Here is a 27958-nt window from a genome sequence, read left to right on the forward strand (position 1 = left end):
AGCATCTTCATCTGCATTTTTGACTATTTTGAATATGGGCTCGTAGGTAGTTTCTTGTTTGTTTTCATCAATATCGAACGTCAATGTCATAACTCTTGATTTATTATCTAAAATGAAAATAATAAAATAACTCTTTATGATGAATACAAAAACAAACTGTGAGAAACAATGATTTAGTCAAGTAGAATGTATCACACAAAAAATTTTATAACCGACTGGTTATTGTCCGGCATAGAACTAATCGTGTAACTGGAGTATGAGCGGTTCATGTGCTCGTAATAACAGTTTGTATGCGAAAAAAGTGATCAATAATGTGCAAGCACACACTAAATACGGGCATCATCAGCAGTTTTGTGCTGATAGCACTCATTCGTGTGAACACACAAACAACTATTGTGATGCATCGTTCTCATTATTTTTTATTACACATGTATTATTATTGTATTTTACAATATAGTTATTATGATTTGGCACAACAACCAATCGTGTGTAGCATACGATTGACTATTGGACAAAACTGCAAACATTTATGTGTGCATAATACATGAATGAGTTGTGTTTTATAAGCCAACGGCTCGAGGAGTCAACTTCTAGTCTGAAATTGTCTTGCTTCATTCCTTGTCTCACAATATACAGTCCAAGCCCGTTATAAGCAACTTTTCCTATCGCGTTTTTCGTAACGACTTCGAAACTTCTCCTCTTCTTCAGCCGCACAAATTTCATGTCTTGACGCTCGTTATAAAAGCATCATGATACAAGTTTATGAAATTGAATTTATTTTGCACACAATGTATTACGAATCATTGTTATATCCTTTTACACAATTTCAATCGTTGTTTACAACTATTGTGGAAGGGGAACTTCAATCTTGGATTTTTCCCAAAATTTGTTCCTTACAACCCCTGAAGATTGCTTATAACGAGATTAGACTATATTATTTCTTGAATGATTCGAGTGCTTGTATAGGAACTTTTCGTGATATTATGAGAATAATTCTTCTGAATTCTGAGAACGATGTCCGTAACTATAGTTGTGTCTTATAAAAACATTTACAGTAATTATAACAATATTTAGTGATACCATTCCATTGATTTTCTTTCTATGCACAGAAAAAAAAAATTTCTTGGCGCAATAAATTTTTTCTTGCCCTAAAAAAAGTTTCTCTCGCCAAAGAATTCCGTTTTTTCAATTTATAATGCGAAAAATTTTTTAGATCAAATAAAAATTTTCCTGGAGCGAGAAAAAATGTTTGCGCTAAAAATGCATTTTTCCTGTGTACATGTATGTAAAAACAATGTACTATAGATATAATATAAATTACCTAGTTTACGTTTCTTAGCTAGATCATCATTTATTAGAGACAAATAATATTCTATGCTACAACTGTTTTTAACAAGCAAAAATCCAACTTTAGACAAATTGCTTCGAAACCAATTTCAACAGCAAGTATTTATCGGCCGATTGAAGATATATTTGTTTAATTAGGTGTTATATAAGCATCAATAATCTATAACTACATACAAAAGGTATAAAATATGCTTAATTTAAAGATTATCTTAGAAACTTTTTAGTTCCATGCCTCAATTCACTAATCGACATGATTTCATTATTTTTCTATGCATTGACTCATGAGTCCACCATACAAACTTAAGTTATATTTATGTCTATATGCCATATTAGGTAGTAGATGCGTCCTGAGTACGTTAAGGGACTCATCAGCAAGGCTATGTTAACGTACTTATGCCTTGGACTACGCCTTATACTAGTGAGGATCGAGCTAAAACCGTGTCGTGGGCTTAAGCTTAACACTATACTAGTAATAGGAGGCGGATACCATTCAAACTACTTGCATCTCAATTTTAGGTGAGTTGTATACACCGTAAAAGTAATGAAATAACAGAAATATACCAATTTTCAAGTGTTTCAAGAGCTCCAAAAATTATTGTAGCTTTCAGATCGACTTTTAAAACTCTTAAAACCCATAAAAACCTTTAAAAATAAAAATTTTAATTATATTTAAATATTCATTTTGGAATGCTTATGTTTTCTAATACACAACACAAATCGAACGCAATCATTTATTGAGACAAGCAACAATCTTTCAAGATCACTCGTTAAATTCTAGAATACGCAAGCATAATAGTCATCAATAGGCAATACTAATCCCGTTACAAGCTTGCGTTTCAACGATATACTTAAGCTTGTGTCATTCATACGAATTCTGTACAGCGTATAGGCAGGACGTTTCTTAATACTAGATATTTGTAAATACCACGAAAGTGTGCTGTCAAATGTTACTCCTTAATTTTTAAAAGAACTAACTTTTTGTATAAACTTATAGACTATTGATGCTTATGTAACACCTAATTAAGCAAATATATCTTCAATCCGTTAAAAAAAATATTACCCTGTTTCAACTTTTTCATTACATTCTGGAGAAGAATCACGACCTAAAATTAAAATAATATTTTATGTTGTGGTTAACAAAAAAATATAAAAAATAGTTGACCCTGTGTGACAGCCCAAAATTTTTACTCAAGCTTTCAAAAAAAGATTTTGTCTCTTATACTGAATCAAGAAGATGTAAAATTGCGGAATTAAGTAAGAACCGAAAGAAGAAATTTTTTAAGAAAAAGTCAAAAAAATTTATATTGTATTAATAATTCCATAAATGCGATTTTGCCTAATTTCAAAAATATATCCATCTAAAAAAAAATAGCAAATAATAAAATATGATTTTTTTTACCTGAAATTACAACAACTTCCATTAACACAATGGAAAATAACAAAAGTAGTGTAATTTTCATGGCTACTGAATTTTATTTTAATTTCTATCTGTGCAATAAATATATTATTAATATATTTAGTTAATTATAAAATAATCTTTTAAATAAAAAAAATAAATTTAATTTTTCGACTCACTATATTTCAAAATATTGGAATTGATGCAATTGGTAAAATTCGAGGCGGAAGAGCTGCTTATACTTACTTATAATTGCAAGTATAATTGAATATATAATAATAATCATAACGATTTTTACTTAAAATAATAATAATAACAATAAAATATAATATTCTTATCATAAAAATTAAATATATATTATTATAATTATAATATTATCTATAAGAAACAGTTCAGAATATTGTATTGATAAAATAAATGAAAGTTAGTACTACAAAAATAATATTCAATAATATCAGTAAAAATTATTTACCATCTTTTATTTATTTACTTATTCATTTAAGTGATTTTGTAAGAAGAGAAATAATCTTTAAAACGCTGTCTAATTCCAATATCTGAGGGTACCCGGCTCAAAAATAAAACTTCCCTAATTAAAAAAAGGAATTTGATAGGATTAAAATGTTAATACTTTAAAATCCTGCTGAATACTGTAAATCCTGTTTCAAAATTCACGATCCATCATATTAAATACTTTTTAATACTAAAATGATCTAAAGGAGTAGTAGGACATGACAGAATTAAACTAGCATTTAAAATTTCTAATGCTATTGAATACTTTTTAATCCTGAAATAATGTCTTCATATAAATTTTTTTTAATCAGGGTTGATTCAGACTCACTTCACCTTATTTTCTTTTGAAGTTATCAATTTGCCGACGGTTTTCCGATAAGATCTCGACTATTTCGACTTAAATTAAATTTTTGTCAACTTTTAGAGCATTTTTCATCTTAGTATGAACTTATTCGTCTTCACTTCAAGCACGACCCAGGTCAAAAATAAAAATTGGCTTAGACGGTTTGGCAACTCGAAAATTTAGAGCCGTTTTTCATAAAACAAACTTGACTTTTTTTGCGAAGATATGAAATACATTAAGTTTTCGCCTTAGTTCTGAATTGAGTGGCTTACGATTTAAGACGAAAAAGTCTAAATCAAGTCTAAAAGTTGACAAAAATTTAGTTTAGGTCGAAAATGTCGAGATCCTAAAGGCGAAAACTCAATGTACTTCATATCCCCGTAAAAATGGTCGAATTTTTCTTGTAAAAACGGCTCTAAATTTTTGAGGTGGTAAACCAAGTTTTATTTTTGATCCGGGTATCAGAAGCACGGTTGTAGTTTACCATAGAGAAAATTCGAGCAAAAAGGAGACTAAAATAAAATAAAATATATAAGTAATAGTAAAACTATGCATACAACTATCTCTGCTTTGCAAAATAAACAAAGATTATTAAGTTCCGAAAGATAATTGAGGAATGACTTGTAACAGAAAAGCGAGTGATCACCCAATATTAAAACGAAGTTCATCCTGTTATTGTGGTCCGGGGAAATTTATAGAAACTTTTACCGTGGAATTAGGAATTGCGTACATTCCGCAAGAAAATGTTCGACAGAGTCCTGGGCAAGACCGTAGCAAAAATCACATGGTAGACTAGGAAATAGCTTGATCGTTAGTTGATTCACTGAAATGTTGCAGGTGAATCGGTTGGCAAGTCTCAGCTGTATTTTGGGCAGCAGTAGGCGTTGAGGGCAGTGTAGTAGATATCTAGGCAAGGTATCAAATCTGGAACGGTAGAGGCTAGTCAGACATGCACTTGATTGGGTGTACCTAGATAGGTCTTTATTCCGTAAGTAGGCCCAAATAATTTAATTTTATTAAAATCCAAATCCGGTAAATTTAACGCATGGCTGTTTAAAACAATACTGTACTGAAAAAATTCTAAGAAGGTTTGACATGTAAAACTTCTTAATTTGAGACAAATCAAAACTTCAAATTGAACTTTTTTCGAACTTTTAGGATTTTAATAATAAAAAATACGGTTGATTTAGAATATAACTTTACGTCCACGATTTTTAAGGTCCATCAAGATCGCAAGCGTTTAGAATACATTCGCTTGTGCGCCTTCGTCGACTTGAAGTACGCAGGTTCGAGTCCAAGAGACGAAAGAATATTCATTTCCGAATAATTTAGATTCAGAAAAACATAGTGTCTTAGAACATAAATAATTTTATTTTTTTCAAGCTGTAAGATGGACAGCCGTGATCTAGGTCCATCAAGGACGCAGGCGTTTACGGTATATATATTTTATATTTATGTAGACATTAGAACCGTAGAAAATAAATTTTAGTAAGCCACTGAACAGTAAGAAGTTGGGCAGTAAGCATTTATAATGTATGAAAAAATATTGTAGGCATTTGATGCCTTCCCAAATTTTTTACGGTGTAGAAAATTAATCCTTAAAGAATTTGATATTTAGTATTCATACTTGTAAAAAATAAGCCATTAATTTTTTTCAACTAGTAATTTATTTATGTTTTAATCATCAATCATTATAAAAATATAATGAATTAAGTTAACACTATAGTATTTTAGATATCATTTACAATTATGTATTAAGTGAATATAATCACAATATTCTTAGTCATAATATTAAATATATAATGAAATGAGGTAATAAAAAAAAAGTAATAATAATGTAAAATTTTCAAAATGTTTCACTCATGTATTAAATAGATTAACATATTATACATTGTAATATAAAGTAACAGTATGCACAATAATTATATTCATACGCACAGCTATACAAACGTGTATACAAAATTAATTTTATTTTTTCACCTTACAATTTTAAAATTACCATCAGAAAATTAAAAAAAATCATTCAATTGTGTGCATGATTTCGTATATTTATTATAAATTTATTGTTTTGGTATAAAATTAAACAATTAAAAAAAAAGATCTATGTATATAAAAAATGCTTGACATTTAATTCTGGCGTTAAATTTAAAAAATGATAATTTTTCTTTAGCGCATTAATGCTATCGAGATTCTGCAATTTTCATAACAATAATAATGACAATCAAATTATTACATAAATAAATGAATAATATAAATAATAATTATCTGAAAATTATTTTGTATAAAAATGTGCATATTGATTGCATTAAATAATTGAGCGCACGTCACTTTCTCATTTATCGTATACGCATGCATTTTATTTATAAATTCATTCATTCGTATCTTTTATTAATATCGTCTGCCATTATTGATTTTTAAATTTCATTTCATTTTTAATTACTTAATTATCAATTTATTTATTTATTTATTTTTATTACCTTGTAATCACACATTCATTGTACTGTTTCAAATATTATTCGAATGTAACATACTGCTGTCAAAACTACTACTAAATAACCATTACTTTATTTTTTACTTTATTTTTTTTTTGTTCACTAATTTAACTATCATTAATAAAAAATACTGATACTTATGGTCAATAATGGCTCTTATAATTTATAATGAACAGACTTCAAAATATAAAAAAAAAAAAGAAATCACTTTTAATAAGAGCACAATTATTGTTAGATGGTGATTATAAACTATTGAGATAATAATTAATAAAGCGTACATATCATTTATTTCTACAGCCAGCAATCAAAAACGATTGCATCGCGGCAAGAAGTCATCAACCCGATATTACATAAAAGATACGTTTTAATTTAAAAAAAAAAAAAAAAGTAATAATAATAAACGAGAGTTCAATGAATATCTCGAAATACTGGTAAATCCTGTGTTTCAATTGCAACAAAAATAAATAAATAAAGATAGAAAATAAAAAAATAATAATAATAATAACCACGTTGCAAACATTTTCTCTCATTGTTGGAAGAATGAAGTGGAGAGAAAAGTGATGAGTCCCACCGCGAGCAAGTCTTGGACGTGATATTCAGTCCGCGAGAGACCGGCTCTCGGATGTGTGTCTCTTTTATACTCAATTTAAAAACAGATAATTTTAATATCTATTACATTGAGTATCTAACTAAGCAACAATTACAAACTTTTATTGCCTTTACTTTTTAACTATGATGAATAATATATAGACATCTTAGGATGATAAGAGAGCCGGAGGTAGGCAGATATAAATCTATAGACTCAATTTTTAATGTTTTATGTACAACGAAGGGCGGCCAATAATTATTATTATCATCACTCATAAGTAATGAGTGTCGTTGTACGCGAATTTCCTCGCTATTGTTAAGACCCGCCGTCACGCCGCTGTCTCATTTAGCTTTGCTATCTAAAATGTCTTGCAAGCTTACGTATGAACCTGTTAGGAAACCGAGAATACCAAAACATATTATAAATATATTTTTCCACAGTCTCCAGTTATACCGTCCAAGTCCGTTTTCTTCATCCCATACTGTTACTAGTTCAATCACTGAGGGAAACATTAAACCTAATGTTGAAAGACAAATCGCACCAACAAGTGATATAAATGGTCCCAGCTTTGGTACAGCGATGGCTATTGATACAGTAAAAATAACTAATCCAATTCTTACTAAATATTCAGCATATAATTTCCGTGCACCAAAATGATGTTTTAAATTTTTCCAAATTATTTCCATGGGAACGTAAAATTGTAACCCATATGTAAGGAAAATTGCAATAGCAATCATAAGTTTTACAGCTTGAGCCAATGGTTCATTTACAGGAAGATTCAAAGTTATTGATCCATCAGTTTCTTCACCAAATCGTAAGTAACCGAAAAATCCAACAGTACTGTACAACAAAACAACGAAAAACATTCCAATGTTAAGAACACCAGGGCATCCGATAAAGTGGTTTGGTGTCTTCATGTTGTTTTCCAATGGCATAACCTGCAAGCAATTAATTAATATTTATATTATTAATAAATAATTGACTCTGAAGTTTGTAACAAACAATTAGTATGCCGATGAGGTTTTAATAAATATGAATTTATCTTTGGCGGGCCGAAACCAATTAGTATTTTACACGCCTAGGGAGGAAAGTAGGACATTTTGTGCAAACACGCGGGTTGGGATGTCCTGCCTTCCTCCGTGGTGTGTATTCTTTTTTCCACTAGACCCACACCTGCAAGTTTTAATTTTTTCTTCTCTTTGTGGGAAAAATAGCGCATGCGATAATTTTTATCATTTGTTTTTTCATAAAAGAAAAGAACGACTTTCTTCCCACTAAACAGAGCAGGAATTTAAACTTTCGGTGCAGGTATGGAATATACCATTTTTATCTTAATTTTTAAAGCTACCGGTTCTTCGAAATTTTTTAAATTTAAAATAAACTTGTATTAATGTTAAGTTAATAGATTTACTACTGAGAATGACGGTACATATATTTATATATATCTTAAAATATATACTTACAACACCGATTCCTTCAAGAGCAAAGATGGCTGTGCCGAAGAACATTGGGAGTTGTGGAAAACTTGAAAATCCTGGTACGGATTTGAATTCAGATGTATCACGGAAGACATAATAGAAAGTTATGCTGATACCAACAGCAATTAATATATTTGCAACCATCGAAAATGGCGCGAGCCATTTAAGATTTCTTATAAGAGAAAAAATCAAGAGCAGAGGTAACAAAAGTGCCATATAAATTCTTGTGTCATAGTGAACGTTGGTGTAAAACTCAATTACTTGACTCAAATTGTCTGCTACAAATACGATATACACGCAGCAGCAACCAATTAAATCAATTACCAAAAATGAATTAATCGTCGCTCTGTAAAATAAAATAATTTAATTTGTTAATTTATTTTGTCTAAAATCATAATTTAATTATTTAAATATAAGTTATAGAAAAATTTATTATTTAATAAACAATAAAAATTTTTTTAAGGATGAATATTTATCATATGAATTTTATAATACTATAATATATGGTCAAGGATTTTGTTTGGTGGATTTATTTCATGGAGTCAGTTTTAAACCGAAGCCAGAAACTGGTAAATAATAAACTACTTTAACCAGTGGTTAGAGTTTTAAAATTACTCACTTAGCAAGTCTGGCGTACTTCTGAACCGGTTCAGGACCAACGAGGAAAGCCGTCTCAGCGACCTCGGCAAATCCTAAACTTGGTGTTTGTGTTCGTCGACAGAGAGTGTGGGCGCATTTAACAAGTATGTGAACGCAGTACGTACAAACAATACCGATTAAAAAGGTCGCAACGAGTCCAAAATAAAGTCCAGCATTTTTAAAAGCCAAAGGCATCGCCAGGATACCAGACCCAAGGCTACCTTTCAGCAAATGAATAAGGGTGTCAAGGTCTGATGTTGGATGGGCCAATTTTCTATGCTCAAATGGATTATAAAGAGCAGCTTCTTCATCATTTGCTTTCTCCACCAATGGTAATGTTGATCCATTTGCTATTATTGTGGGGACGTCGCTTTTCTCACATTTGTATCTGCAATATTACATTTATTAGTATGTTATTTTTTTATGTTTATTTTTTATATAAAAAACACATTAGACATTCTTTCTACGTACGTATGTTTAAATGTTTCTTTTTTTTTTGTTTTTATTTAAATTTTATTCAACTTTTACACGATTGTTTGGCTAAATTTTTAGCGAATCCGCGTCTAAATTTAATACTTTTATTATTTCTGTGTGCGTTTTTTTTTTAACATATGTGTTAAAATAAAATAAAATTTAACTTGAATTGTGTAATGTTAGAAATTATTTCCGTGTGTATTAGAAATTATTAATGAATTTATTTGTAATTTAATTACGTAAGCAAAACTATTCCGCTAAAGGAAGTTATAAATATAATTTGAAAAAAAAAAAAAAAAATGATTAGTAATATAATGTGAGATATTTAATAATGAATGCAAAAAATATAAATGTTGAAGCTGTTTAACGAATAAAAATTATCATCGGATTGTTAATGACTAATATAAGGAAAATTGTTAGGTGTTTAAGTGAAGAATTATTGCTGTCAAGGTTGTCGAGGATGCTGACATGGTGATGGAATAAATAAAATAAAAACTGTAAGAAAAAGTTTAAAGAGAAATGGCCAAATATATCCGACAGCAAAGAAATTAAAAATATTGCAAAAAAAAATTAATTTTTTTAATTTTTATTAAAAAAATTTTTGCGCTAACATATATATTATATATAAATAATCGACCTCGATTCTATTAATGCACAGAAAAAAAGAATTTCCACAAGAAAATTTTTACTTGATCTAAGAATTTTTTGCATTATAAATTGAAAATGAAAATTTTCTTGGAGCGATGAAAAATTCAAGAAATCCTTTATATCTGTGTATAAATATTTATCATCAATATTCGACCTCGACTCCATTAATGGGTTTTATATTTTGCATTGATTAAAATAGAAATAACCAACACCAATTAATTATTAATGATTATTAACGAAACCTCGGTAACGCGTAGCCCTTGAATCCCTTTTTTTTTTAATTTAAACTTAATCATGCCAGAGTAATTACCCGTGTTTTATAAAGTATAGTCAGTGTATAAATAAATTAAAAGGGAAATTTATATCAATTGAACAAGATGTTCAGCAAATTATTTCGTCAATTATAATTTTTAAAAAGTTAATATCTCATTACATAAAACGCATCATATTTATCATTCAAGTTTATGATTACTGTCAAATAAAAAAAATCCAAATTTTTGTTATACAATTTTACGTATACTTCATTACTAATACAGTATTTTATTGAGAATTAATTGATAGGATTTTTAAGGATAGGAGGGAATTCTCAATATAATAATTAGAATAATTAATAAGTAATTAAAATAAAAAATTCACGGCGCATTGTAAAAAAAAAATAATCAGTAATTATCCGTTGAAAAAAATTTAATTAATTTTTTGTATACTGTAATAAAATTTTTTAATTTTTATTTATAATTATATAATAAATTTTCCGGATCGCTGAACATCCTGTCCTTAACAGTGTCGATTGTACAATTTTATTAATAAAAAAAAACAATGACAATGTGGTAATGAGACCTCTTTATTAAATGTTTTTTATTCATATTTTTTTTTTATTTTTTTTGTTATAAATAAATTAATAAAATATTAAATATTAAATGATATAAATCGTAAAAGGTAGAGGTTGTGTAGGTACCGGTTGAAGTGCGGTAGTCTCTCTCCATAGGTGTGTTGCGAGCTCTCATTTTTGACGAGATAAGAGCTCTCACTTGTGAGATACTCTCGCGCTCGGCGTGTCACGTGACACGGTGATACAACACGGGTTCACACGTGTTTCGTGTACGAGAGACACACGCGTCTCACACATGACATTTTCTGGCTTAGAGATCAGGCTCAGCTGCAACCACCGCACTGCATCACCGACGCCGAGCGCCACGACGCAGTACGACGACTAACAAGCCATTGTTTACTTAAACATTTCACTTCACAACAAAAAAGGATAATACACGTTAACGAGATTATATCAGTTTATCAAAGATAGTCAAAATTTTATTTTTTCCATGTCAATTTAATTAAACAAATAATTATTGTCATGTTTTATTATTTATTTATTTCGCGTCACCAATTCCAAAAGGACTTATATTTATGATACTGAAGTAAGCCGACGTCTAATAATTTTTGGATTTTTTTAAAAATGGTAAATTATAAAAAAAAAAAAATTTTTAAATTGCACTTGTAGATTTTTCAATTTTCTACATGTGCATATTTTTAGTATTTTTTTTTTTTTTTTAATTGATTTGTTGAAAAAAAATCCGAAAATTATCCATTGTCTGCTAACCAGGATCATTTATATTTTTATACGCCCTTTTGGCTCTAGTTACTAATCTTAAAACCAAAAGGGCGTATAATTTTTTTTTAATTCCTAATCATAGTGTAGACTCATTCTAAAGCTGAAAATTTTGAAAAAAAATTTTTGGCTATAAAATAAGTCTACAAAACGATTGGCAATGAAAAAAAAAATTATACGCCCTTTTGGCTTCAGAGAGTTTCCTAAAACCAAAAGGGCGTATAAAAATATAAATCTTTTTGGAATTATTGAGGCGATTTATTGTCAATTCAGTCCGTCAAGTCTTTGAGGTCTTGATGCTATTCGTCACGTCAATTATCATGGCCTTATTTATTTATTAAAAATAATTTAAAACAAATAAGTTAACTATGAGTTTGTCTGGAATCATATAAATTTATAAAATTAGGCCTATTGTAATAATTATAAAATATTAATAAAAATTATCAAATAAATTGCATACCGCATGATCTACACTTTTATTTAAATTTATTCTAGGGCGCAGGCTAAAAAAAAATTATGGATCACGTTTTCATAATTTATTATCGCGTGATTCAAATTTGTCTGTTATGCAATAATAATAATAGTAATAATTATTTAACGTTCAACTTTCCTTATAATTTTTTTTGCTGACTCAAGTTTTATTTATATAAAATCTGTATGCAACATTCCGTTGCTAAAAGATGACGTGTTTACACCCACGTCGAGGAATGTCTTAGAAAATAACTGATAGTCGTATCATACTTTTTTCAAATGTATATTTTTTTTTTTTTATTTCAAGAACACGCTTGATAGTATACTTTTACAATAGTTTAAATTATTCTCATTGAAATAGCCCATGCAGAATAATGAACAAAAAAGGAAAGATAAAGCGATTTATCAAAGCGATGAATATTCAAAACTTTTGTCTACATAAATATATAAATTATGCAAAAATAAAAAATTTAAAGCTTGAGAAAATAATATTTTTTTTTTATTATATTTATAAAAATAAAATAATTTATTTTCGTAATTGTAAACAATCACCAGAAATTATATTGCGAAAGATTTATACATCAACTGATACTTAAAAGTCAATAAATATTTTAAGTTGTCAATTAATTCGTAGAATTACTTTATATATACAATAATTAACCTTAATCAATTGATATATGTATGTACATATTGTTGACAGTACAAAGTATTTAATTCTTAAGAATTTTACGTGGCTAAAATAAATATGACATATATATTTTATTTAGGATTATCACTAAATCTTAAACCATTAATATCTTTTGTGGAAATTTCCACTATAAGCAAATAATTTTATGAGATGATTAGAAAAAAAAAAAATATATATATATACATATATAGTATATGTATTATCTTTATGACTGTTTTTAAAATTAACATTGCTCAATAATGTACTTGAAAACAAGAAAAAAATGTACATATTTTTTTCGGTTCAATTAATCCACTTTGTAAATCTTTTTTATAACCCTCGTAAATTAAGATAAATTGAATTTTTATCTTAAATCTTATAATTAACATACACCATAAGAAATTTATTCTGTTTATTAAATGATATAAAACCAGAAATTCCGGTTTTTTAAATTTTTTTTTTAAGATAAACTTGCATGTAATATTTGTATTTACTTTTTACATTTAATTAACACATTATTTGAACAGTTAATTATAATTTTATTATAATAAAAAGTACATTAAATAATCTTGTTAAGCATTAACCGATTATCATAAAAGTTATACATTTTTTTTTCATATGCCAAGTGTCTGATAGTAATAAATTAAAAATTTCGGAAATTATTTAATGGATTGTTCAAATTTAAATATTTTATCATTTTTATCAATCAATTTATTCATAAAAATGAATGCATCAAATTCCTAAGATATTTTTTCGTTTATTATAAATGCTTACTGCTCAGTTACCTACTAAACTTTATTTTCTACGGTTCTATTGCCTACATAAATATAAAATATATCATTTAATTGCATACAAAAATTATTGCACTGTTCTATTGCATACTTAAAAATATTTCGTGATGTTCAGTTGATTACTATTTAACTGTGTCCTCAAATCAATGAAATACCTAATCAATGAAGATAAGCTCCTGATTTATTTGCTGAGAAAATCAAGTACTTGGTGAGCAGAAATGATCAAACTTTAGGACCAATCACTTGAGAAAAACAACACAGCTGATCTGGAAAATATCAGAACCACTATTTTCTACATCAACGATGAGATTCAGCCTAGCATTTTATGATGGGCCGGGCGAGTTATACTATTGTGAAGATTACCGTGGTTCTGATATTTTCCAGATCAGCTTTGTTTTTCTCAAGTGATCGGTCGTGAACGTTGATCATTTCTCCTCAACAAGTACTTGATTTTCTCAGCAAATAAATGAAAGGCTTATCTACATTAATTAGGTATTTCATTGATTTGGGTACAGAGCTAAACAGTAATCAATTAACGATCATGGAATATTTTGAAGTAGGCAACAGAACAGTGCAATAATTTTGTATGCAATTAAATCATTATATTTATGTAGGCATTGGAACCGTAATAAATAAATTTTAGTAGGCAACTGAACAGTAAGAAATTGGACAGTAAGCATTCATAATGTACGAAAAAATATTGTAGGCATTCAATACATTCAGAAAAAATAATGGACGCAACTGATGCCTTCTATTAAATACTAACGGTTTATCAACAATATGCCATTTAATTTTTTTTAACAATTATTGGTCGTATTTAAAAAAATTATTTTACAAAACAAAAGATAAAATCTCAAGCGACGATCACACGGTATGCAGAGCTCAATGATAATTAAAATATAATCGAATAGCACAGCCAGACATTCTATCTAATTATTATTTCAAAATTCTACATTCAAGTTAAATACATTGGCGATATTGAAAATAAAAATAATTAGTTTTATTTAATTTTAAAAATAAATAAAATATTTCTAGCTTTGATTTCGATGCAATAAAGGCCGCCAAGTTTATCACTTTATTACTACCATCGATTGTGTAAAATAACGATCAAAGCGATTAAACTGTTAATGAAAAATTCTATTACATCATAAAATTTAAAAAATAAATTATAGTAAAAATTCATGACGTTTTTATAACTGATAAAAATATTATTTTGCAATTTAAAATGTTATGAATGATAGCACATTTTATACAGTTTGTAATAATAATTGTATTCTAAGTAAACTAAATAAGAAAATAATATCGCCAACAAATACTCAACTTTTAATTTAACAAAATATAATTTATGGATTAAAAGTAATTTAATGATAAAGATGTACAGTTTTATATGATTCTCGATTTTGAACTCATTCGCATTGAAAGCTACACAAAAAAATATAATTTATTGGCGGAAAAAAAATTTTACTCGCCTCCAAAAAATTTTTACCCGCCCCAAATAATTTGCATTATAAATTGGAAACAAAAATTCTCTCAATAAGAAAAACTTTTTCGGGGCAAAAAAAAATTCCTTGCGTCGGGAAATTTTCTCTAGTCCTAATAAAATTTTTGTCTTCAATTTACAATGAAAAATATTTTTGGGCCAAGAAATTTTTCTTTTGTGTAGTGAATTTTTTCTCATCAATTTAATCAATCAAATTCTTTGACTTTTCAGCAATAAAGCGATGACAATGATCAGTCCATGACAGTAAAAATTGATGGTGTCAAGTCAAAATTTTTAAGTCAGATGATGAACGTAAACCGTTACGTTTAATGATTTTGTTTATATTTATAATTTATAATTATGAAATTTTTATATATTTAAAACTTCTGCATAAATAAAATAATTGAAAAACTTACTTGACAAGTACCATGTCTGACAATTCTGTTTTCACATCACGTTTTTTAGGATCATACTCTGCGATCATCGGGCGCAAGGGTGTTCGCTGTAAATAAAAAAATAAAAAAAATAAATAAATAAATTATTTATCATTATCATCATTGTCACTATCATTAATTAATTTAAATATAAATTGAGGAAGTATAACAGCTAATGAGATTAATGATATTTTTGAATAAATTTACCATCAATACCACACTTGATATAACATTGTAAATCATCAGCTTGCATTATACATGTATATATATATTACGTAATTGCTAATATATATCAATGAACGGATACTAAACTTTATCCTCGAGCGTAAATCATTAAACAAAATTATTCTGACACCCTATCTCTACGCGCTTCATTGCTATTATCACTAATTTTCAATCATACAAGTTCCGGTAATATATTTATTTATTTTTTTTTTGTACAACGCGACTTGATTTAAATGAATCTATTTTTTATAACCAAATTATTTTATTTTTATTTGTTAGTAAATTTATTTTAAAGTAAAAAAAAAAAAAAAAATTTGTGTATATAAAAAAAAAAGAATTTATTGGCGAAAAAAAATTTTTATTTGCCTCCATAAATTTTTTGCATTAAAAATTTTAAATAAAAAATTTTCCCAAGGCGACAAAAAATTTTTTGGGGCAAAAAAATATTTTTTGCATCAAGAAATTCTTCTTTTTTTCTGTGTATATAAATGAAATGTATTGAAATGTATGAGATCATAAAATATGTAAATAGTATTAACTTTTCCTCGTCCATCAGTTGGAACATAAGTTGATGACAATGAGCTCATTTCAACATCAAAATCACTGTCCATGTGGCTTATTTCCTCAAAATCCATTTTGAATAAATATTAATTGTCTTTGTAGATTAAATAAACTTTTAACTTAACAATGAAATAATTATCGAACCGTATTTTAATCTAAATAAAGCACTAAGCGATTAAAATAACAAACTTGACTGTCTATTGAATTAACGGCGGGCTAATAATCACATTTAATTAAAAACTATATATATGTATAAATATATACACTTGCAATTTGCATGAATTATTTCATATAATATGTGATTAAGTATTCAGTAGATCCGTTAACAACGAGCGGCATTTTTAAATATTTTAAAAATGATGTTTGATTTAAGTATTTATTTAATATCACTTTTTATTGTTTGATAACTGCACCATCACTATCAAGCAATCAACTAAAATTGAATAAATATGACACAAGTAGTAAATAGAAGTTGCTGTAGAATTATTTCACCTATTTGACTTAACAATAATAAAATTATTTCAATATTAAATCCGTGTACAACTGGTTCTAACAATTGCAATAACTGAATGTGAGTATTGAGTTTAATACGTGTCGACTCTTGTAGTGCAGAATTGTAAGTGACTCTTGACGAATAGAATAAGACTAATGTAATGTATAATGTCTAGAGTAGGGTAGTTTACTTTAGTAGAGTTAATAGTTAAAGACGCAAAAAGCTAAACGGATCGTTGCCAAAATGAAACATTTGAGAATGTACCGAGGACGAATAAGCTTTCTTAATATATTTATATGTATATATAAATATATATGTTAAAACTTTATTCGGTCTGTGGCCAATGCAAAAATAGGAAAAGTTAATGATACGCAGATCAATGTGTCTGCGTTAATATAAAAAAAAAAAAAAAATTTACTGTATTTTATGTAATTTTTTTGATCATTAAGGAAATTTATAATTAATTAATGTATAATAAAAAATATATGTGTAATGATAATGTAATATGTATGTATTATAAACAAGGCTAACGGAAATTCGAAATAAATAAAATTTTAATTTAAAAGTAGATGAGTTTCTATTTTTAAGATGAGGGCGCCACTTGGCAAAGTTACAAAAAGTCCCGAGTTTATTGTTAAATTCAATTAAAGAGAGATACAATGTAAGTAAAAAAAACTGTAGTAAATGTATTACATTGTGAATTTATGAAATAAATTCGTATTTTGTATTTAAAACTTTCAGTCAAACTATTATTAATATTTTGTAATTAAAATTTAAAGCTGATGTGATATAAAATGTTATGAAATTTTTTTAAAATTTATTAGCGACATTAAAATGATATTATTTATGCCAAATCCGTCAATCAACAATATTTTCAGAACGTATTAACATAAATTACATCCGGTAGGTATTTATTATAAAAGAGACAACTTAAATTTCTGTCATATTGCCAAATAAAGATATGAAAATACGTAGTTTTGAATTTCTTAATATAAATTTATTTTTTGTATCTACTATTATTATATGTGAAAAAATATAAATAAATATAAATCTACGTCTCATAAAAAATTTTATATTTTTATCATTGTTATATAATTTCTTCTCATATACTAAATGGTGAAGATTAAAGAATTTGAAATGTAAAAAAAAAATGTTATTATAAAATAAAAAAAAATAAATAGTTCAATTGACATATTTTTTCAATGACGTAGTGAATTTATTTTTCATTTATTGTTCTGAGAATAATAAACACTACACATATCAGCGTATTATTTAATTATTTAAAAAATGATTTATGTAAAAATCTTACGCACGACTAATTGGCCTTTTAATTATAAAAATAAAAATAAATAAATACAAATATTTAATCATGCGCGATAAATTTAACGATTGATTTAGTTTAATAATCTATCAATTGTACCAATTGATATCGAGACCGTATGATTACAATTGAAAGTGGCCATGAAATTTAATTTATTTTTTTAAATTTTACATTTAAAAAATTAAAAAACTTATCAAAGGGCACAGCGCCAGAAATAATAAAATTTAAAATCATTAAAATTATCGCGTAAAAATAATAATTTACTTCAATTAATTAAAGTGTTATGTCAACTAGAATAAATACAGATATTATATAAATATATCACTCGTAATAAAATGTAATTGTATGAAAAAGTAAACAAAGTTTTACATAAACACAATATATTGGTTTAAAAAATTGGACAAGAAAATTATAAACTCCGATTTAATGTAATTGTAAATGATCCGTATTCATTATAATGATATGACTACGTCAAAAGCAGCGTAATTTACTTGCAAATGAGGATGCATTTAACCCATAAAATAGATAATAATGCTTCTGAAGGTAAAATATAATGTTGCTAATACACCGATTAAAGTTATTGTCTGACAAAAATATATTCATTTTCTTAGTACTGTTAATCATAGAATACTACATATATATTGCTGTCTTTACTGTTATTATATATATATATATATATATATATATATATATATTTTGGCTACTGAAATAATTAATTTGCTAACAAATGAGACTGAAACATAATTAAGTTGACCTTTTAAATTATCTTGAATATCTATTTATATAAATTACTCAATGGATAAAAAATTATTACCAGTAGATTAAATTATTTAATAATTTAAACATAAGAAGTTTTAAATTACAATAGAGAGTCAATGACCAAACATTAAAACGTTGATCTTTATTAATGAGATACAATCAAGTCAAAGATTATCAGTGATATGATATAATGAATATTTTGATATATATTATATCATTACAATACAATCTGTAAATTAAATTTTCATTGTTTAAAACTAAATGATGTTTATTAAACTTTTTTTAAAAATAAAGTTTGGTATATAAATTGGCCTTGAATATCAAGTAGATTTAATTCAGACCCGTAAAAAATGGTAATTGTCAACGTGGCAATACGCTGACCGACAATTACACCTTGCGCAATTTCTGTACCACTATATATCATACTATCATATATATATTTTTTATAGTTAAAAAAAAAATAATAAAAAAAGAGCATTTACTGTACAAAATTTTTATCTTTAGTAAGATAAGAAATAAATTTTTACTACGCATTTAATGTTAAATCTTTACACACAAAAATTAATTGTTTTTAAAAAGTAAATAAACTTCACTCGTCACTTATGATTTCGTAGGAAATGAAGTTCCAGTTAAAATATAAAATTATAATTATAGAATGTAATCATTAACGTCATTGTGATGAAAGCAATTTATAAAAATAAGACATACTATATAAATTAACGTCTGGTATTTTTTTTTATTTCCATCTTTCTGACGTAATAATTATTGTATTATCAATGCACAATAAATATTGATAATTATGATAAATTTCATTATTTAATAATTAATCATCGACATTAATGTTCGTGTGAAAAATAAAAATTATATATTTATTTACATAATATTTTTATTTTATCAAGTTAAATATTTTGTGTTGATGTATTGAATTCTCATATTATTTTACAACTGAAATAAGTTAAGTCGTTACTGATAATTAAAAGTTTCCTATTGCTAAGTTGTTACTGATAAATGAAAACGCATCAACTTTAAATTGTTGTAAGTATATTTACAACCTTGAAGCTATTGTTACATCACCTCGTTTCGTGGTCTATAAATATAATAGTTTATTTGTATCTTAATTGATATGTGTCAATATTTATTACAAATATAAATATTAATTATTTATGATTTATTAAGATCAATAAATGTTAACAAACGTGTGAATATCCGTTACAATATATTAAAAATAAAATTTAAATTGATCAGTTTAATAATAATAGTCATTATAATTATCATTATTACTATAATAATAATATTGATCGTAAGAATATTAAACCAGAATCGTCTGGAAATAATTATACTGTGGTCACAGTAGTTTAATAAGTGTCAAATGATCATTGATTGAATCATATTACTTTCGTTAAAAATATTCCACTGAATTTATTTTTAAAATTATTTATCTGTTGACAATAACAATATTAATGTTCAATTTTATATGTTTATTTTTAAATTAGAAATTATGAATGTTTTTTTTTTTCGACATACCCGTGAAAAATTAGTAAATTATACAGCAAGGGAAGAAAGTAGGACATTCCGACCCGTGTATGTAATTGCCTACCCGAGCCGAAGACGAGGGTGCACAGTAAAAAAGGGAACGTTAAAGTGTAAAAAAAAGTGAGTGTTCAAAATTTAAGTGTGGAATTTTTAACACTTTCGAGTATTAATTGAACACACTTTTATTATGTGGGTTTGCCAGCTTTAATCGATTGATTTTTTAACACACAAAAATATTATTTTATTCGAATGTAACACTTCTTAAATGTACTCTCAAATTAACACACAATATATGTTATAAATACTCTCGACCATCACAAAAGAATTTTTGGAAAATTTTTAAACATATACGTTTGTTATTTTTTCTACACTCACGACGAATGTTAAAATAACATATAGATAAGTATAAGCCGTTCGTTTTACCCATGATATGTGTAGATTTTGACGAATCCTTTCTTACTGTTGTTAAACACACGGATTGGGACGTCCTACTTTCTCAAAATGAATCAGTGAAAAGTATTAAAAATCAGCGAATAATCACTGCCAATCAGTCCCAAATATATCACTGATGAATGAGTGATATACTTGAAACTATTTGTGCAGTGAACATTTATTGATTGAAGTATTTTTTACCGATTAATTTTGAGAGAGTACTTTCTTCCATAGTGTATATACGATTTTTCACCAGATCTGCACCCGAAAGCTTAAACTTTTGCTTCTGTTTATAGGAAGAATAGTAAATGTGCTAATTGTTATTATTTCCACAATATCTGCATCAAAAGTATAAATTCCTGCCCTGTTTAGAGGGAAGAAAGTCATTATTTTCTTTTATGAGAGAACAAATGATAAAAATTTGCGCATGAGCTATTCTTTCCACAGAGGCAAAAATTCAAACTTTCAGGTGCAGATCTGGTGAAAAATTGTATACACACCCCGGAGAAAGGTAGGACATCCCAATCCGCGTGTTAGTCACCCTCGCCTTTGTCTTCAGTATGCAATTACACACGTGGGTTGAAATGATCTACTTTCCTTGCTTGGTGTGTACTATACTATTGTTTTTTGCGTAAGAGAAAAGAACGAATTTCTTTCCTCTAAATAATTCAGGAATTTAAACTTTCGGTAGGTATGGTGAAAAAAAATTTTTGACGAAAAGTTAAAAAAGCGTTGACTTCTCTAAACTTCAAAATGTGACACAATAATGAACTTTTTTTTAACACTTTTTCAAATTTCAAAAATTAAAAGGAAAATTAATGATTGATTTAATGATATTGAAATAAGGTGAAAAATTAGTTAAAAAATACTTCAAAATCAGATTTTTGTAGCCGTATTTTCACTAAAAAAAATGAAAAACTTTATCACTTAATGGAGAGTCAAAAAAAGATTACGAAAGAGTCTAAAAACGTTTTTTAACAGTATCTAGTCAATTGTTTACTTCTTTTTGTTTTCAGAAGTCTAGAAATCGTTTAAAAATAAGTTTTGAAGTTTAGAATAGCCAGCGTCTTTTCAACGATTCAATTTACTCGGGTACTTAATCAATTATTTACAAGCTAAACATTTTTTTTTTAACCGTTGATAGTACAACTTGATAATGTATTGGAGTCTTGATAACGAGTCAGACATGAACGGTAATAAAAAAAAATATGATAATTTACCTAAACATAGGAAATTTTATTATAAACGCATATTTTAAATCAAAGCTACAGCAAAATTTTAACTTTTAGTTCTGAAACAATTTAATAGTATAGCATTCATTATTTTTTTCTGATAAAAAATCGATGTCGTTATCAACAATTTATACATCTAGTAAATTAGTAAAAAATTGTATTTGCAAAAAAATAAGATTAGCACAGATTTATCTATTTGTCTTTCAAGAATATAATTTTATCATCAACTTTTATATGTAAAAATTATTTAAAGGACTGTATGTTTTTTTTAAATTATTAAAGGTGCAATAAAAAAATTAATCGATTTGTTTGTAAATTATAAAGTCTACAAACAAATGTATAAAAAATTTTGTCTATTAAACTCTAATAAAACTGTAAGATCGCGAAATCGATTTTAAATTAAACTCAAGATAGTATTGTACATTTAGATGCCCTCATTAAGAATAAATGTTCCATTTTTAATACATAATAATTGTTAAAGCGATAAGATATTTTTTATAGACGCAGGTCGGTAATTTAATGTTTTAAAGAAACTAAATAAATTGAGTACACGAATCCCAGACATCATTACGTTATCTATATAAATAATACATCTTAATATTGTATTGTTTTATTGTACAAAATCTGTTTAAAGTATAATTAAATCGTAAAATAATTTAATTAAAGCTCATTATTTAATCATCACTTAAAATAAATTAATTAATTTTGTGTGCGTGAAAATAATAATGTATCAAAAAATCAAGTTATGGAATATGCTCTTAATCTAACTAAGCTAGATAAAAATAATCAAAAGAATTAAAGAAACGGAAGTAATATTTCAGTTAATAGCGTGACATATTATTTTATGTATACAAAAGTGATAAATATAATATATTAAGTATTTAAATATTTTTGCGAGATTTAATACAATCGATATTGTTTAAATAAAAATTTTTTTTAGTCAAGTGTTAGTCAATGTAAATTTACGTAGGCTATAATAAAAGATTCTACATAATGAGTCATCGTATTCGTATGTATATATATATTAGGTGAACATACAAATATACCACTGTCTCGACGTGTGTAATAAAATTAGTTATAGCCGCGAGGAAGCATTGTATCTCAAGTTTTTTTTTTAGTACATGGTATTGCGTAAATATTTTAAATATATAGTTCATGTACCTCGCTCTAGTTTTAAAAAAAAATTGAAGGGTCAACGGAAAAAAATATAAAGTATTTGTAGATAAAAAAATTTGGAAAATCCAAAAGTGCACGACTCGTAATGCTCACATATTATGAAATAATAAATAACAATAAAAAAATGGCGGCAAGTGCAAATAAATTTAAAATATATACAATTCTCTTTCATTAAAACTTGTCATGCTTTATTTTTATTATATTAGTATTTTTTTATAATTATAAAAAAACTTATTCAAAATATCTCGATTAATAAAAAAAAAAAATATATATGTAAATAAAAATAAAAATACAAAAAAATTGAATTGAAAAAATTCAGGCGTACCAATTAGCAAAAAAAAACAGCTGTTCTAAGACGGTAATGCACAAGCGCCCCTGGTGGATTAAATGTACGCATATGTGTATAGATATATCACCATCCATGTTAATTTTACATAGATATATAGATATATAGTTATACAGCCTTTTTTATTCTTTTATTAACTGTAATTAAACGACACTGAGTTACCTAGCCATTTGCAATAGGAGACCTACAATTATCTCAAAGAATTTTTTTAAAAAAAATTTGATTCAATTACTGCATTTTTTCACAAGTTATCGTGTATACGGGATTCGTACTTGACGGACAGGAAATTTTTTAAAACTATTTTTGATGTTTTTTCCGTTTTTATTCAACTAAATAAATTTTTGAAAAGTATGGAATTAATCTCCATTAAATTTTCTTCAAAATAGTATGCAAACCATCTTAATTTCGTAAACTAACGAGGGTATAATAATTGATTAGTTACCGAAGTGAGGCGAAAAAAAATTTTTCGATCGTAAAGCACGAACGAGTCGTGCAATATATTAAATTATCGACAAGAATGTTAGCAAAAATATATGAAAATTTAATGTAATTTTATGTGATTACAAATTATACAGCAGAATGTTTGAGTTGTTAAGCAGGAAAACTGCATACTGTTATTGGTTAACCACATGGAGGAAAACGTTAAATAATAATTATATGTATGATAATAAAAAGTTACATGTTTATATTATTATATTTTTGTGTCACGTAGTAGTTTGTATTATGAACTCTGATTATTATTTTTACAAATGATTGATTAAATTGTTGTTACCAGATAGAGTAATAATGTTAACATTGATATTAAATCATTGTTTTTATTGTTTATTTACATTTTATTTAATATTACCGTAAGTTTTTCTACTTATTTTTTGATAAATAACAATTTATATTCAATGATATATTAATAATCTTTTTATTTATGTGAAATATTCAAGATGTCATAATTGTTATCATATAATTTAATTTAAAAAATTGAGTTACATTGTAAATTTATATGAATATTTGTAACGTTCTCTCACTAATATAAATTCAAAGTTTGCACACTTCGAGCGCGAAGCGGGTGTGCACTACTCTTATTTAAAATTTTGTAATTTTTAACAGCAAAAAAATGGATCATAATTATGAAGAATTGAACTTATTTATAAATATGTGTATCTTTTAAATATAAGAATGGCAATAATTTTTTTTATATTTTTTACACTTCATTTAACAATACTGTAAGTTTTTTTATTTATTTTTTGATATATAACAATTTATATATTAATTACAAGGTATAAGAAAAAAATTGAGTTGTAAATTTAAATGATTATTCGTAACGTTCTCATTAATAAAAATTCAAATTTTGCACACCTCGCGCGCGAAGCGGGTGTGCACTACTCTTATGAAAAATTCTACAATTTTCAACAACAAAAAATAGATTATTGTAGTCGATTGGATTTATTTATAAATCTGTGTATCTTTTTAATATGAAAAAAGGCAATCATTGTTTTTAATCAATATATAAAATTATTAAGTACATAGAAGTTATATTAAAAGATTACTTCTTCAAATAGCATTATAGTAACTAGTTACTCCACCTCGTGTCTAAGTTATTCAACACAAAACTATTTCAAGTAATGTATGTGAATGAAGGAATATACCTATAGAGTATTTATAAGACAAAATATATAGGTATATACTTTTATTATTATGTACGGTATACATAGTGTGTACTTGAAGACAGGGATAAGAGAACCTATAGGTGTGTACAAACCCACTATTGTACCCCCACTGTAATTCTTGTAACTATTGAACATGTATCGTTAACGATCAGCATGATGAAGACAAACCGAAGCCTACAGGTATGGAAAATTCCATTTGTCATATTGACCAACTACATTCTGTATATCTTATATTTAAAAGATATATCTAGGTACTGTTAATTACACTAAATACTTTGCCCTCAAAAAGTACGATTACTCATGTTAATAATTTTTTTAAATTTTAAATACTTAAATATTTAAGTTAATGACATTCTTTATCAAATATTTTGTTTTTAATTTTTTTTTAATGTAATCAATTTACTTTTAAGTGGATGACTAAATAAATAAATTCAAAAAAATTACGAAAAAACAAAAAATTGTTGATTACATATATTGATAATATATTTTCTTTTTCAGTGACTATAATCATATATATTAATGCGGCAAAAATATAAAGATTATTCCATACATCGTGATATATATCATTACAATGATTATATATTTTTGAACATACAAATCTTTTTCATCCGAGAATTTATGCGCACCCGCTTGTATTCAAATTATAAACACGCTAGTCTTCGAATGGCCATAATTTAATTATTTAAATTCATATTAAACATTAAATTTTAAACTTAATATATAAGACCACTTTTTGTTAATTTATAAGTTTAATAAATAGTTATAATAGGCATCAAAAAATAGAATATCTGTAGTAAAATTTGCAAGCGATACATGAATTTATTGAAAAAATAAAGAAAATCTACATTTAACTTTTAGCATCTTATAATATTGACGTTACAAAGTTAAATAATAATCGAATTAACTTATTTATTCATGTCTATAGAGTTGCTGTATTGATTTTTTCTCGAGTCCATATGTCGTTGAACTTCGTATACTAGGGACGTAGACGTAGACGGTGATGTAACGATTAATATAGATATAGGTGTATGTAAGGTAAAAGATGAAAATTGTGTACTACAACTACATACAATTACCACTACTACTACTACTACTACTACTACTACTACTACTACTACTACACTAGAGTATTTACGATTGAGTATTTGAATGTATGTATGAATGTATGTTCAAATTTCGATTGTATTGAAACACGACAGATGGTAAATCGCAAACTTTCAATCATGCGCAAACGATTTTTGTGCACCCCTACTAACGGACTCTTAATTTGTATGGAAACAAAAATTCAATAGAAAAAAAAATATTTACAAAAACTTCCTACATAATTATAATATTTATTAACGTGTACTTTTTCCGATATAATAAATAGTAGTTCTTAATTCAATCGATTTATAGCATTGAAACTTTTTATTTATCAGCAATACGATACACAATATATCGATCTATCACTCAATTGTTTAATTGAATATTTTTTAAATAAACATTTAACATTTTATATCGACACAAAATTTGTTAAAACTTTTTCGAAGTTTTTATACTGACATTTAAATATAATATAATCAATACGTCTTATATACAATATATGATAAAAAAGTAATGAAAAAATATAAGACGCATGTAAGTTTTCCTGTTAATGGCTAATAAATATACAGCAGATTATTTATTGTAGAATATTATGGAGTAATAATCAAGTACATGGGTAATTATGAATTAACATTAAATAATATTAGAGTAAAAAAATAAATAAATACAATAAAAAGCTTACCTTGAAATCACCCCCTTGTAACGGCGCAGTGGCCTGATTAGACATCATGTGCGACATTATTTATTATATATTTTTTTTTTTTTATCAAAGGCCTTTAATTTTTGTCGTCAGCAATTTACCTTCAAAATTTTTTATTATAAAACATATATATAAATTTATATATATTTCTGTATATTCTATACAGCACTCACAGTTTTCTCGTTATATATAAGTTACTCTTCTTCTAGTTATTTATAAATATTCAAATTTAAATATTTCGCGCAGCATCACAAAAATGTTATGTGCTGACACACTTCCGGTTAACGTTATTTAAAATAATATATTTTTAAAAATATATTAATATCTATAGATAATTCTTATAGAAGAAATATATATCTATATACGTACAAATATTATAAATATATCGATATTCTCGTTCTGATTAAATTGTATCGTTAAATAAACAATTTTTTGTTTTCTTTCAATTCAGTTTAGTAAATAAAATTAATTTTTTCTCAATTCACTACATTAAATATATTAATTTAATAATTAATTATTAAAAGAATGTACACAAGGCACATTCGGTTTTGTTAATTGACCACCAAAGTGCTTGTAGTAGATCTCAACGAAGAATGAGGATAGCGTGGCATAAAAGACAGCTAACAATTTTTTTTATTTAAATCCCTTCTACTTCTGTCTCCCACTCTTACATATTTTCCCTTTCCGTATTCAAGATATATCCCCTCTTTCACTTAGCAACCCCACTACTATACTTATTGTAGACACAAACACCGTATTTAACTACTAGACTACTACACTGCAAAATAACTACAGAAGTTTAGTTAGTAGTTTTTTATTTCTATTGAGCGCCATCTAAGTAGAAAATTTAAACAATTATTTACTCTTTTCTTCTATTCTTTACCTTTCAATAATCATTTTTTTCACCTGCTTTTGTACTTTAAATAATTTGGTCTATTAAATTTCCTGTTATTTCCTGTTCCTGTACCTTTCTATACCCACATAAAAACTTATAGACTTTTTTTTTCTTTGTATCTTTCGTTCTTCTTCATAATAACTTTCTCATGAATTTTTGGTGGTACCAACTGTTTA

At 26.4% G+C, this 27958-nt stretch overlaps 1 protein-coding gene across 3 annotated transcripts; it reads right to left on the minus strand.

The window, feature by feature from the left end:
* Nucleotides 1–5889: 5889 nt before the first annotated feature.
* On the minus strand, nt 5890–27495 carry LOC130678283 (proton-coupled amino acid transporter-like protein pathetic). Of its 3 annotated transcripts, XM_057485418.1 has the most exons (6): nt 27061–27495; nt 26870–26988; nt 15348–15433; nt 8775–9182; nt 8141–8501; nt 5890–7615 (listed from the first exon to the last, which is right to left on the minus strand). In XM_057485418.1, the coding sequence occupies exons 2-6, from the start codon at nt 26924–26926 to the stop codon at nt 7019–7021; spliced, it is 1509 nt and encodes a 502-aa protein (XP_057341401.1). In that variant the 5' UTR covers nt 26927–26988; nt 27061–27495; the 3' UTR covers nt 5890–7018. The 3 variants fall into 3 exon arrangements, with proteins under 3 accessions (XP_057341401.1, XP_057341400.1, XP_057341399.1); XM_057485417.1 differs by having other exon boundaries at nt 26870–27495; XM_057485416.1 differs by lacking the exons at nt 26870–26988; nt 27061–27495 and adding an exon at nt 16130–16789.
* Nucleotides 27496–27958: the final 463 nt, after the last annotated feature.

Source organism: Microplitis mediator, chromosome 1, assembly GCF_029852145.1.
Source record: "Microplitis mediator isolate UGA2020A chromosome 1, iyMicMedi2.1, whole genome shotgun sequence".
Taxonomy (NCBI): domain Eukaryota; kingdom Metazoa; phylum Arthropoda; class Insecta; order Hymenoptera; family Braconidae; genus Microplitis; species Microplitis mediator.

Coding starts and splice junctions, on each gene's coding strand:
- LOC130678283 (XM_057485416.1), bottom strand. CDS start 16,225: ATGGATTTTGAGGAAATAAGCCACATGGACAGTGATTTTGATGTTGAA. Junction 9,183..15,347: donor TCAGACATGGTACTTGTCAA/GTAAGTTTTTCA, acceptor GTAATATTGCAG/ATACAAATGTGAGAAAAGCG. Junction 7,616..8,140: donor CTCTTGAAGGAATCGGTGTT/GTAAGTATATAT, acceptor AATTGCTTGCAG/GTTATGCCATTGGAAAACAA.